At 42.6% G+C, this 14,275-nt stretch overlaps 1 protein-coding gene across 1 annotated transcript; it reads right to left on the minus strand.

The window, feature by feature from the left end:
• Positions 1-11,650: 11,650 nt before the first annotated feature.
• LOC105897104 lies at positions 11,651-14,035 on the minus strand. Its single transcript, XM_031584758.1, has 2 exons — positions 12,328-14,035; positions 11,651-11,793 (listed from the first exon to the last, which is right to left on the minus strand). Exons 1-2 carry the CDS (start codon positions 14,033-14,035, stop codon positions 11,651-11,653), a joined length of 1,851 nt encoding a protein of 616 aa, XP_031440618.1.
• Positions 14,036-14,275: the final 240 nt, after the last annotated feature.

Raw genomic sequence — 14,275 nt, forward strand, 5'->3', positions numbered from 1 at the left:
GTATGGTTAATAACATATTAATTGTAGAAGGGACATGATAAAATCAAGATCTTCCCTTGGTGAAAAAACTTTTGCCGATATCTTCCTACGAGAGATGGGTTAGGTGTTCAAATTTCCCTGGATCAAAGAGGACGTTAGTAGGCATGTCCAAACTAAAAATCACGTCCCAGGATTGCTGTGCACATAAGTTATTTCGGGTGGATCAACTGTAGGTACTCAGTCTACCCTACCCAACGACTGACTATGATAGCCAAACGCGTGCAAAGTTAATAAAACGTTCCACGAAAGTTCTCCAGCGTTTAAATTAAACGTTGAAGAACGCTGATCTCCATGAGAACTTTTGTGCGTGTTCAAAACTTTTTTTTTGGACCAGCGTTCTCCTCCGATCACCGACGATTACATCGTTCACCAGCTTTCACACAAAGCTCTTCTAGCGCAATACCAGCGACCATGGACGATTACCAACGTTTCCTCTAACATCATAGAACGTTGACCAGAACGTCATGGTGTGACGGGGCCTTTAGAACAATTATGGCAAACTGCAATTATGGGATGAAGAGCTGTCATAGGATGGTGAGGTGAGGTGTGGTCACAAGAGCATATTTGTTATAGGAATGTATCTCTGTCATTGTAATCATTTAAATATATTTCTCCCCATAGGAAGTACAGATGTCTATGACATATTTTGAAATATCTGGACAGATTAATTTAACTCTTTGTGCACTATTATGGGTTCATTTTATAACTCATTTCTGAGACAGGTGTTACAGATGTCTATGAAACAATTAAATCATCCAAGGACTCTCAAGAAGGTAGAACAATTGCTAACCATCTAAATACCATTTTCTATCATATGCACAAGCATTTACACAACCTACTGGTACTGACACATTATTAGTGCTGTCCATCGTTTTTTAAGTAGTTATTTAAGTATTGTTTCATAACCAGTTTAGATAAAGAAAATACATATGCAATTGTGAAAAGTGATTATTGTTAATGTGATGTATTTTACCTGACATTGACAATCTCACAAAAAGCTTTGAATTAAAAGTTGATCTGGAGTGTATGAAGACAACCCTGGTAACTTCTGTCTTTTTCTCTAGATGATGAAGAAGGATATGATGATGTGGTTCCCTCCGACACTAGAGCAGAGGAACATGTGTAACTGAGGAAAAGAAAGGGAGAGGTAAGAGCGAGAGTAAACAGGTGGTGGCCTGGGTGAGAGGAGTCTTTTAAGATGTTATTGGCCCTGCTAAGGTAGTGGGAGCGGGCAATGGATTCCAAGGAGGGCAGTGAGCAGCCAGTGATTTTTTGTGCTGTGTTGATGACCCTTTGGAGGGCTCTCTTGTCTGCTGCAGTACAACCGGAGTACCACGCCGAGATGCAGAAGGTTAGTACACTTTCGATAGTGGTGCGGTAGAAGGCCACCATCAGTTTACACTCCAGGTTGTTTTTCCTGAGTACTCTCAGGAAGTGTAGTCGCTGCTGTGCCTTTTTTACTGTCTCTGAGGTGTTGACAGACCATGAGAGGTCATCTGATAAATTGGCTCCTAGGAATTTGAAGGTGTGGACCTTCTCCACACAGTCCCCGTTGATGTAGAGTGGGGCCGGAACTGCACTTTGCCTTCTGTAGTCCAGAATGAATTCTTTCGTTTTTGTGGTGTTCAGTGACAGATTGTTGTCTGAGCACCACACTGTCAGTTTCTGTACTTCATCCCTGTACGCTGATTCGTCATCTTCTGATATGAGCCCGATCACGGTGGTGTCGTCAGCAAATTTAATGATGGTGTTGGTGGGATGGGTTGGAGTACAGTCATGGGTGTACAAGGAGTACAGTAGTGGGCTCAGCACACAGCCTTGTGGAGAGCCAGTGCTTAGAGTGATGGTGGAGGAAAGGTGGGGACCGAGTTTTACAGTTTGTGGGCGGTTTGAGAGGAAGTCCTTTATCCAGGTGCAGATGGAGGGGGAGAGGCCTAGTGCAGTTAGTTTGCTGACTAGTATGTCAGGGATGATAGTGTTAAAAGCTGAGCTGTAGTCAATGAAGAGCATTCTTATATAGGTTCCACGGAGTTCCAGGTGGCTCAGTGCGGTGTGGAGGGCTACGTCGATGGCATCTTCCGTGGACCTGTTTGCTCTGTAAGCAAACTGATGCGAGTCAAATGTGGGGGGAAGGGTTGATTTGATGTGCCGTGAAACCAGTTTCTCAAAGCACTTCATGATTACAGGTGTAAGTGCAATCGGTCTATAGTCATTCAAGCTGTTGATGGCTGGTTTCTTAGGGACGGGGATGATGATAGCTGATTTTAGGCAGGGTGGGATGGTGGCTAGAGTGAGAGAAAGGTTAAAGATCTTAGTGAAGACCCCAGCGAGTTGGTTGGCACAGGAATTGAGTACCTTTCCAGATACTCCGTCGGGGCCAGCAGCTTTTCTTGTACTCACTGATTTGAGCACACATCTCACCTCGTGTTCTTGTAGGGTGAGAGTGAGGCTGCTGGGGGTTGGTGGAGTCAGTGCAATTGTGGTGGGCCTGTTGACCTCAAAACGGGCAAAGAAATGATTAAGTTCCTCTGCAAGTGAGGCATCAGCGTGGACAGTGCTGGTGTTGCTGTTCTTGTAGTTGGTGATGTTTTGAATTCCCTGCCACACTCTCCTTGGATTATTATTAGTGAGATGGTCTTCGATTTTTTCCTTATAAGCCTTCTTGGCATCTTTGATGCCTCTCTTCAGGTTGGCTCTAGCAGTACTGTAAAGGGCCTTGTCACCTGACCTGAAGGCGGAGTTCCGCTCCTGGAGTAGGGTCTTGACCTTGCTTGTCATCCAGGGTTTCTGGTTAGGATACACCCGAATCCTTTTGGCTGCAGTCACAGTGTCTGTACAATGATTGATGTAGGACAGTACAGTTCCTGTATATTCCTCCAGGTCCTGTTGTTCGAATATGTCCCACACTGTATGTTCAAAGCAGTCCTGCAGTTGAGAGAGAGCTCCCTCGGGCCAGATTTTTATGTTCTTAATGTAAGGTTTTGTCTTCCTCCTGAGCGGTGTGTATGCCGGGATGAGGAGCAGTGAAAGGTGATCTGACTGTCCTAAGTGGGGGAGGGGTGTGGCTCTGTAGGCATGCTTTAAGTTGGAGTATACGTGGTCGAGTGTATGGTCTGGTAGCACACTTGACATATTGGGTGAACTTAGGTAGCACTGTCTTCAAGCACGCTTGATTAAAGTCACCCGCTATGATGTGCACTCCGTCTGGATGAGCCTGTTGATGTTTACTAACGGTAGCGTACACCTGAGAGAGTGATGCGCTAACGTTTGCATCCGGTGGTATGTAAACAGCTGTTACTATGACAACCGTTAGCTCCCGTGGCAAGTAGAAGGGTCTACACATCGTTGATAGCATTTCTAAGTCCGGTGAGCAGTGACTGTCTATTGTGTTGCTGTTGTTACACCAATCATTGTGTACATAAATGCAAAGTCCCCCTCCTCTGCTCTTACCCGAGTCCATGTTCCTGTCCTGCCTATGGATTGAGCGGTCCGCTAGTCTCACTGCAGCGTCAGGAATTAACGGGTGAAGCCAGGTTTCAGTTATGATCATCACGCAACAATTCCGAATTAAATGGTTTGCTGTGACATGTAGCTCCAACTCATCCATTTTATGGGTGATAGATCTAGCATTGGTGAGAAAGATGCTCGGAAGCGGTGGTTTATGGGGTTGTTTACGTAGCCTTGTAAGCAGACCTGCCCGGCTTCCTCGTTTTTGCTTCCTGTCCCTACGCCGTCTACGTCGCTTGCTAGGTCCGCCAACAATCCACGGAGACCCCGGTAATCTTGCAATGTCCTCGGGTATTTTGTGGGTCCACTGAAAATTCCGTGTTACGGATAGCTTCTGCTGCCATCCAAAGTCAATTAAGTCCTGGCAGCTATACACGTAATTTGCTTCACAAATATTGACTAACAAACAAAAAAACGAATACAAAAACATAAAAACAAAACACCAAACTGGAGAGCTAGAAGCCGCTGCGTCCATACGCGCCGCCATCACCATGACAACCCCATATATATAACATATCATAATTCGTATTTGCTGAATGAGGAATTGTAAAAGCAGTGTGTATATTATGTATATTATACGTATATAGTTATTTTAGAGTCAATTAAACTCTATTTTTCCCCTTTTAGATGATATGCAATAATGCATTTGTACTCTTAATGTGTTTTCTAAAGCAGTGCCATTTCCTCAAATGTGTAATTTGTAAACATAAACAGCCATATACATCTATGAATATGTTTGGAAAGGACAGAATAACAACAATGGCCTAATCAATCCTTCATTTTAGTTGTTTTAAGATTGTGAAAGACTGAGTTCAACTCCCATAAGATAGGCTAGGTGGCAGCCAATTAGCCTCTGTGTTACTGTAACTATTTACATATTGCTCAACATCATAACACCTTTTTTATTTGAATGTATTTTTAAAAGTTCACTTTATCTTCTGTAAAAATATATAGATGTATTTCAGGCATTATTGATTGCTTATTACTCTTTAACTTGATATATTTCACAAAACCGTTATTTTACATGATTGTCTCACATGCTGATTTAGTATACATTTGTATGCAATGTATCCAGATGTATTAACATTTTATTCTCTGTTTTCATAACATATGTATTTTTTAAATTGGAAATAAAATGTATGAATTATTACCATCTTGTATTTCTTTGACCTGAGGTAGGCAAGAATAATAGTACCTGTTAGTGGAAAACAATGTTGTTTTATCATATTGACTGTGTCTAAAGACATCTGCAGGTCAGTTGATGCTCAGATGGAACAGAATGTGCTTGATTACAGATGAGGAACATGGTTGGAGACGGCTGCAACAGTCAGTTCTCACATCACAGCTAAAACCATTTACTACAGTATTTTGATATGTATGTACAAAGAACTGGCACACGTGAGAAGCTAAAAAAAAGTGATGATGACGGGATGTTATTTGTGTGAACTCACCCTGAATCCAGTAACCCACAGACCAAAAAGCTTATACAACTTTTGGGAGGTTCAGTCAGAAGACAGAGTTTCAGGTCTATTCATATTTATCATGAGATGCAGAAATAACCCCTGATCCAGGTGTGGGGGCTGTCCAGGGTGCTGAAATGCTCGTTACCTGAGTATTAATGGCCAGTGTTTCACAAAGCCTCACTTTGCCCATCACTACCTGCACATGCATGACTATGCCTTCAACAGTGCATTGAAACTTTGAATGAAATTTGAAACCAATGAACCGCAGACCAACTGAACCTGAAGTTAACATTCAATAAACGCCTCATACCTCAGTGACTTCAACCACTGTCCCACTTAGTTTTCTTCTTCTTAAAGGGACAGTGCTCCCTTCCCCTTTAGCCCTGCTACTGGCTGCACTACCATGACAGAGTTTAATCTCTATTGGTAGATACACACTGTATGTCCTTTCTTCATCACAATGTTTCCAAATGCATCCAGAACTCCTTATTACTGCTTAAGATAACAGATGCATAGACAGACACACAAAGGAGAAGAGGAACAGATGCATAGACAGACACACAAAGGAGAAGAGGAACAGATGCATAGACAGACACACAAAGGAGAAGAGGAACGCTCTCAAAGATGGTTATGGCCTCCTGTGGTGGGCATGTTTACCAACTACCAGGATGACCTTGTTGCATTTGATGCCCTTATAGCCAAACGTCAGATACTGCTACAGTGGAAGAGTCCTAAACCACCGGGCACAACCTACTGGGTAAAAGATGTAATGTCATTTCTGCATCTAGAAAAAAATCAAACACAAAGTCAGGGGATCCATGAAGAAATTGAACAGAACCTGGGACCCCTTCTTATTGCTCATGAACCGTCAAACGTCAATCGACACTGACTAATACCCCCCTTTCCTCTCCTTCTCCCCCATTTTTATTTCATTTGATCTATTTATTTATTTCTGTTTGATACACTCATCACTTATAGATGTGTGTGTTGTACTCAATAGGCTAATACCTCTCCTGTCCTCTCCTTCTCCCCCATTTTATTTTATTTGATCTATTTATTTATTTCTGTTTGATACACTTGTTGTATTTAATAGGACACTAAGGGGATGGGTGGCAGGTACCACATTTGTTTCCTGTGTGTTTCCCATGTGGTTACTCCTGTTTTGTTTAAAAAAATAAAGCATCAGGCATTTGCTTATAATCAAATATGCAATATTACTAAACAAACAACAGTCATGGACATGGACAGTATGCAAACAATAGTATAAATATTACAAAAAACAATATTACCCTCTTCTTTATTGTGTGGCTCTAAGTGGAAAGGTCAGAAAGAATTTGGGAATTTAAAGTAGCCCAATGCAGACATAACTTTCTACAGTCTCTAAAGGTGTGAGCACAAACACCTGTGGATGTGCCTGCATTTTGATGTGTGCATGCATATGTTCTTTTGAGTGTCTGTGCTGTAAAGAAAGTGCAAGAACTCAGTGCAGCAAAATGTGCCTTTCTTCCTGGCATTAAAATGTTACCCTTTTATACAGATACCCTTTTCTTTCATTGCTTCAAGGCCTTTGGCTTGTTACTGTATGTCATATATATGATCACAGTGATTACTGTAAGTGTAGTTTGCCTGAATCTGAATGTTGAATGATGTAATGATAAGCATGAGAATCTTCCAGTGCTAAAATCAGAATTCTAATACAAAGGCAGGAAGAATGGTTTCAACCACGATTCGCATGGCTGCAAACGTTATGATTTCGTTCATGTCTGGACGCCTGTTAGAAATGGTGTTTCTCTCTTTTGCTGTACTTATCTGTGTCATGCCTGTGCAAATTTATGGTCGACCTTTTACGCAGACACACAGACACGCATAGTCCTCTCCGTCGTTGCAAACCCTCTCCAAGCACCTCTCCGTGGCCTGACGTGCACCTCTCAAATATTGTAAATATCTGCCGAGGCCACGGAGACCGCAGGGCTGTGATTGGTCCAACCCATCGCTGTTTACCTTGTGGGTAGTGGCATGCTACATTAGATAGCTGGCTCAGACACCTCAAAAATCCACTCAGACGTCATTTTTTCGTTAACTTAAAAAAAATCTAAGCCAAAAAAAGCCAAACAAACAACTTGTATGTACAAATACTACCATCTACAGAGTTTGGTCCGGCATCTTTTTTTTCAGCGTCGCATGAATTGCTTTGCGACCAACCGACGGAGAGCTTAACAAGTCCGTCAAAGCAACTGCGTAACGCAGTCTTACACGCATATTTCAGCCTTTAGTTGTGGCTCTTCTTACTTGCCTGTAGTGGTTCTGCTCTTGGACTCTGGTTTTCAGAACTGATCAAACTGCACACAGATTCAGCATTATAGCATGTTCTCAAAACTGGCACTACAAGAAAGAAGTGGTTTATGTGAGTTCAATTCTAAGCATGGACATATAGGAAATGTATGAAAATTCCATTCTGGCATGTGGTCAGAAAGACCCGTGTATAGGGTCTGTAGCGAAGGGAGAGCGTGGTCACCCCACCAAGACACGAACCCAGGTCTACAGGGTGCTAATCATGCACTCTGACCGCAACGCCAAAGGGCCAGGCTCAATGGTATGGCAGTCAGAGCACATACTCATGTGTAGTTACGATCACATCGTCGCAGGGTCCCATTTGAAATTCACAGTGATATTGAATGAAGTAATATAATATCTGATATTAGTGTTATTTTCAAGTGTAAGCACAGTGCTCTCTCTTTTTCTCTAGCGTGTGCATTCATTTTAGCACCTGTAAACATCTTTTTCGGTGACTGAATCAGTTATTTTTTCTATCGCATGTAGGTTTATTATCAGAACTTGTAAACACAGTAATGTAGATGGTAATATTGCTATTCAGAGGAAGCAACCTTTGCTGCTTGCAGTATATAGATACTATTAATTGATTGCCTTCCATGTCAGTGGTATGTAAGGGCAGCAATACATTATAAGTGGGTAAATAATGATGTCCAATTTCATCAATTCTTGTGGTTATAAACAGTGGCACCCCACCATTACACATAATATGCCCACTGCACCCCCTAGTAGTGGCACAGGGACGGCTTGTTTTGATCAGTCATAGGCCTACTGAAAGCAGTAGTGAACTTAAAGCAGAATGGGCAGAAACGAAATGTTATTATGTGAAAATAACTTTTGAACGCAATAAAAACACAGTTTGATACAAAAAGTGAGTTTTACACAACAGGGACTAGGAGAGTCAATCTCTCATTGTAAGGTAGGTAGAGTTTCATTCTTTTGACGAGGGAGCATTGAACCAGGGTTGGGTTACTGTGCGCATAATGATCTACAGACCAAGAAACACAATTGCTTCAGTATTTATCTGATCTGTGTTCATTCTTTCTTTCGGAATGAGTTCTTTATCGCTGGATGCCCTCCGTCCCTCGTTCAGTGAACATTAGTTAGGTAAATAAGAGGTATTAAAACAACGTGTACATCAGATATAACAATGAGCTAGTCAAGATTATTCGACTGAGCAAGCAAGACCTGTCTGTCCATCCTACACAAATGCACAGGAGTAAGCTAGCCATTCCCACCGGTGGGGAAATGTTTTCTTGTTGTCAATATGCCTTTAAAGCTCTGCGAGATTTTGTCCAAGAGACATAAAAGAACACCCACAGAAACCTTGAACCCTTTACTTTTAAAATATATACAGTTCGACACTAAAATATCAATAATCACTTTGTAAGGAGAATATAACTAATCCCCCCCACACACACACACACACACACACACACACACACACACACACACACACAAACACACCACACACAGGATCATATCTCTGCATGTCAGTGGCAGTGAAAACACAGACTCACACACAAACACACACACACACACACACACACACACACACAAACACACACACACACACACACACACACACACACACTCACACACACACACCACCACACACACACTCCTGCTGAACACTCCCTAATTCTCTGACCGCCCAGCAGGGGGAGCCCCTGAGGTAATCTCCCCCTTCACATATTGGAACAGGACGAGAGGGAGAAGAAGTGATATAACAAAATGCCTCAGCTCCACTGCACACAAAAGGTAAACGGATAATAAGACCTACAAAATAGGCTTATGACAGGTGTCCGGGGCGGTGAAATGGGCATATTGACAAATTACCTACAGGTAACTACCTACACCAAAGCCAGTTAGGTCACACAATGGTCTTTATACATTTGTTTAAATGTACGTATGAAAATAATAAGGAATACCATAGTTATGCAAGGAGCTACTTGAATATTATAAACAACATTGACATGTTCACATACTTGGTCAATGATGCATGTAATCCCCCCTTGCTAGCATGCCCACCTCCCATGCCCACCTCCCATGCCAACCTCCCATGCCCGCCTCCCATGCCAACCTCCCATGCCCACCTCCCATGCCCGCCTCCCATGCCAACCTCCCGTGCCCACCTCCCATGCTCACCTCCCATGCCCACCTCCCATGCCCGTCTCCCATGCTCACCTCCCATGCCCACCTCCCATGCCCGTCTCCCATGCCCACCTCCCATGCTCACCTCCCATGCCAACCTCCCATGCCCACATCCCATGCCAACCTCCCATGCCCACCTCCCATGCCCGAGGTTGCAAGTTCCAGTCCGGTGTGGGTCTGTGCTTGCCTGCACAACACGGAGGGTTACACTGGTAGTAAGGTAGGCTAGAAGATCATGTCATGGTTTGACCATAAGTGCATCATTGTCCTCCTGAAAAATTAGCAATAAAAAAAAAATGTAAATAAAAAAAACATTTATTTTAGGAATTGATACACATGAAGTGCAGTTTATGGCAAAGGGTAGTGATGAATAAAGTTTTCTTTTAAAAACAAGTTAAGTCTTTCATTCTTATTTCCCACCTTAAAACTATGAAATTAACTGAAATATGAACTAGTTCATGAGGGGTGTGAACTTGCACAACACTGGCCAAACCTCATTTTTGTCTAATGCCGAAACACCAGGATATCACCAGACTCTACACAATTGTTTAAAACACCAGCTTTTCATAGTCAGATGTCTTTCCATGCATTTCAGATTGCTCATATAATCACATTTTCAAAAATGTAAAGAACACAATTACTGCTTCTATATGAGACACTTTGAAGTGAAACTCATTACCTGTGCCACCATCTGAGTTTCCAGCAGGGCAGCGGGGCTTCGTCCAGCAGAGCAGAGGTGCTTTATCGCCAACTGCTAAGATGTATGTGTGGAATTCTTGCAGACAAGATTCTTGGACGCAAGATAAATCAGTCTCATACTTGCTTCCTTGTTCCTTGAACAGGTTTTTTTTGTTTTTGCAACAGACTCTCTTGAAGAGATCTTTCAAACTGCCTGTTTGTTTTTGTTGTTTTTGTTTGTTTTCCTGTTTGTTTCTTTGTTTCTTTGGTTGCTCATTTTGTGTGGTTGTTATTATATTATTGATCTTTTTAGCCAATGAAAAAATAACATGTTTGCGTATGACTCTCAGAGGGGGTTTTTACTTTTTCTTTTGGCTTGAATCAGGACTACACCCGAGCCCTCACACACACACACACACACACACACACACACACACACACACACACATCAGGACTCGACCCGAGCCCTCACACACACAAACACACACACACACACACACACACACACACACACACTCACACACACACACACACACACACTTGAATCAGGACTACACCCGAGCCCTCGGCTTCTGCATATCTGTGGTCACGATGAATATTCAGCAGAATTGGATTTGTGTATAATTAAGGGTTGGCTATGAATAGCACAGATGGAATTAACATTAATGAAGTGATACCAAGCTGAAGCCTTTTTATGTAGTGCGTGTGTGTGTGTGTGTGTGTGTGTGTGTGTGTGTGTGTGTGTGTGTGTAGTGCGGTAACAATTCTTAAAGACCAGTCAAACACGTAGCATTGAGCAGAGGATCCATCTTTATTCACAGACGAGGGGGTCATTCTCCACTGGGGAATTGTCCTCATAGCAATCCCAATTATAGTATATGATAATATATTGCTCGTGTTCCATATAAGAGAGGAACTGTGCACCAAAATGTATGTTGCATATTAGAACAAAAAGGAAGAACATGTCTTTGCAAACTTACATACAGTAAGAAGAAAACCTCAAAAAAGAAATCTCAACTAAGCACATACATTTTTAAGCCACAATATTATCCCACAGTAGTTCTCCTACTTTAGGAAGTCAGAATAATTATGATATGTACAAATGTACAAAAACTATATATGTACAATAGATACTCGCTATAAATGTTACATGTTAGATGTCATTTGAGAATTTTATTGTAGTTTTTACATTTGCGGTTACAGTAGTTAGTTCAAACCTTGAACCAAATGATTATCACACGCTACTTGCCAACATCACAGATGTACTATGATAATTACAGAAACTCTCATTTGACGACACCTTGGTGCCTGATTTCATTTCCATAAATTTCTTTACAGACTGCGACCATGACTGAAAGAGCTTAAACACAATCAGCATCCAAAACGACAACTTTCAAACACACAGCAATAGCAATGATGTACTCTCTCATAAACATTATGTATCACTTTCATAAACATGACAATCACATGAAGACAGCTCAATTGTCCATCCTTGCCATGATCTTGTTGAGCTTGCTCTGGGTGAGGGTCTCAATGGGCTTCATCTTACCTGCACTGATGGTCTGAAATGGCTTTGCTTTCATCTGGGCCAAGGCTTCCAGGACACCAGGCTTGACATGAGCTGTTCAGAAAGGATAGCACCAAGTCATTTCACTCACTTCACTTGCAGAATTACTGTTCAACATGACTGTCATTAACATGCATATGTACCAAGATTATAGCAAGGATGGACCAAGAACAAAAACCCTTTCAATGACTTAACTGAAACTATGTGCAGAAAAACATCTATAATGTAATCTAACATGTATAATTACAATAATACAATTATTTTAGTGCAAAAAAACCCACATCGAAGCAGAAGTGGTGTATCCTTAGCTTTAGATACATAATATAGGTCTATACCTGATCTACACATGTACCTAAGGCCAAGGATATACCACTTCTGCTTATTTTGATTTGGGTTTTCTTGCACTAAAATAATTGTTTTATTGTAATTATACAGTAGTTTTAATCAAGGGCAAGGAATGTTTTCAATTTTGAGAAAATTAGTGATTCTCATTACAGTATTTTTCTGCACATAGTTTCAGGGTTTTTGTTCTTGGTCCATCCCTGCGATAATCTTGTTGAGTTTGCTTTGAGTAAGGGTCTCCTTTACCTGCACTGATGGTCTCAAAGGGTCTTGCCTTCATCTGGGCCAGGGACTCATGAATTCCAGTCTTGCTCTGTTCTTGTTGTTTTGCCTCTAGGACACTTGCCTCTTGGTTGTTTGTCTGCTTGGCCACCATACCCCTCTCCTTTCTTCCCAGGCCCGCTCTTAAGTAGACCATGGCGCAGTTGTTGGCTTCCTCCGAGGTCTTCAGCTCCTGCAATGACTGGACTTTCTCCGAGTTTCCGGTCTCCTTCAAAACCTCAATCAGGAAGTCCAAATGGAGCAGTGTGGAGAGGGAGTCGCTCTTGAGGGCGATCCGCTCCAGGGTGAGGATGCTCTGGTAGGCCTCCTCCATCAGCTGGGATTTGTCCACTAGCAGGGTTCCCAGCTCACTCTCCACTTTGTTCTTTAGCTCCACTTTCTCCTGATATTGCTCCTGGTACTTTGCTTTGAGCTCCTCGTTGACTCTCATCACCTTCCTTGTCTTCTGGACGTACATCTTGGCCTCTTTGGAGTGCTTGGTGTAGTGGCATTTGCCAGTGCACACAGTGCAGTACTTCTTCTTCATGGCTCTGCACCGTTTCAGCTTTTCTGAACAACGGGGGATGTGACAGTTCTCCTGGCATGTGTCACACGAGGTTATTTTTGGGGATTTTTTCCCGGTGTCAACCTTCTCCTTGTATGGCTCGTCGACCTCGAACTGAAACTTCTCGCATGTTTCCAGATCTTGCTGGTTTTGTTCCATGGCTGCGTCGATCTGTACCATTTCGCTTTCCCTCAGGTTAATGGCATTTATCCGTTCTTCCATGTTGCTAATGCAAACCTCCAGCTGCTGGCGTTCCCTCAGAACACCCCTTGTGGACCACAGATTTTTCTTGTCAATGTTCTTCAAGAAGTCCAAGAATGTCGAGACGCTCTGCACGCCCAGGTTCCAGGCCGATTTGTGAAGGCTTTCAAAGTCCTTGTCCAAATCGGCTTGGCAGTTGTTGAACAAGAAGTGGACGGGTTGGTTCTCATGGTTTTTGGAGCAGAGAATATTGCCTTCAGTGATGGCAGTGAGCGCATTTTTGGGCCGCTTCCCATCTGAGTGCGTGACGAAAAGCACTATGTTTTTCTCCAAGTCTTTCCCGAACAGCGACAGAATCGCGTCGAAGATGTAGCGCTGCGAGGCGGTGAGTCGGTTCTGAGTCGCCTTCACCACGAGCCCTATGGCGTCGATCCCTCGCACCTCGTCCTCCGATCGGAACAGCTTGTTCAGGTTCTCAGCGATCAGTAGGTCATACTCCATCCCTCTGGTATAGCCATACCCAGGTGTGTCAATGATGGTCAAGCAGATGGGGTTCTCCTCCACGAAGACCTCGTAAACGGTGATGTTGGTCGTTTTGGTTTCGGACAGCTTCACCTCCACCTCCTCTGTGATGTCAAACCAGACTTTGTCCTCCCACTTAATGCCCAGAAGGTAATTGACCAAAGTGTTAATGATGCTGGTTTTGCCTGTGCCAGTCTCCCCCACCAGCAGAATGGTCTTGTTCATTTTCCTTGGGTCTCTCTTGCCAAATCTCCATCTTTGGACCATTGGATTCTCATCCAGGTATTTCTTCTCCGTTGGTAGGCGGTAGCATACTGGGGGTCCGAGCCTGATCTGAATTTTCTTTTGCACCAAGAACCGCAGGGGGGATGATGTACCACTTGTTCTGAAAAATAGTTCACACATGTGCTGCTCATTTTATTGTAGAGGCAAGAGTGTATCCTCTTAAAAATATAAATTCTATTTCCTCTCTACTATATATATATATACACTACCGTTCAAAAGTTTGAGGTCACTTAGAAATGTCCTTATTTTTCAAAGAAAGCACTGTTTTTTTCAATGAAGATAACATTAAATGAATCAGAAATACACTCTATACATTGTTAATGTGGTAAATGACTATTCTAGGTGGAAACGTGAAATATG

This window comes from Clupea harengus, chromosome 18 (genome assembly GCF_900700415.2).
Source record: "Clupea harengus chromosome 18, Ch_v2.0.2, whole genome shotgun sequence".
In the NCBI taxonomy this organism is placed as follows: domain Eukaryota; kingdom Metazoa; phylum Chordata; class Actinopteri; order Clupeiformes; family Clupeidae; genus Clupea; species Clupea harengus.

Bases quoted from the DNA above. Each gene is read 5' to 3' on its own strand.
- LOC105897104 (XM_031584758.1), bottom strand. From the start codon at position 14,035: ATGTGTGAACTATTTTTCAGAACAAGTGGTACATCATCCCCCCTGCGG. The intron at 11,794-12,327 runs GTAAAGGAGACC...CTTTCTGAACAG, and splicing joins CTTTGAGACCATCAGTGCAG to CTCATGTCAAGCCTGGTGTC.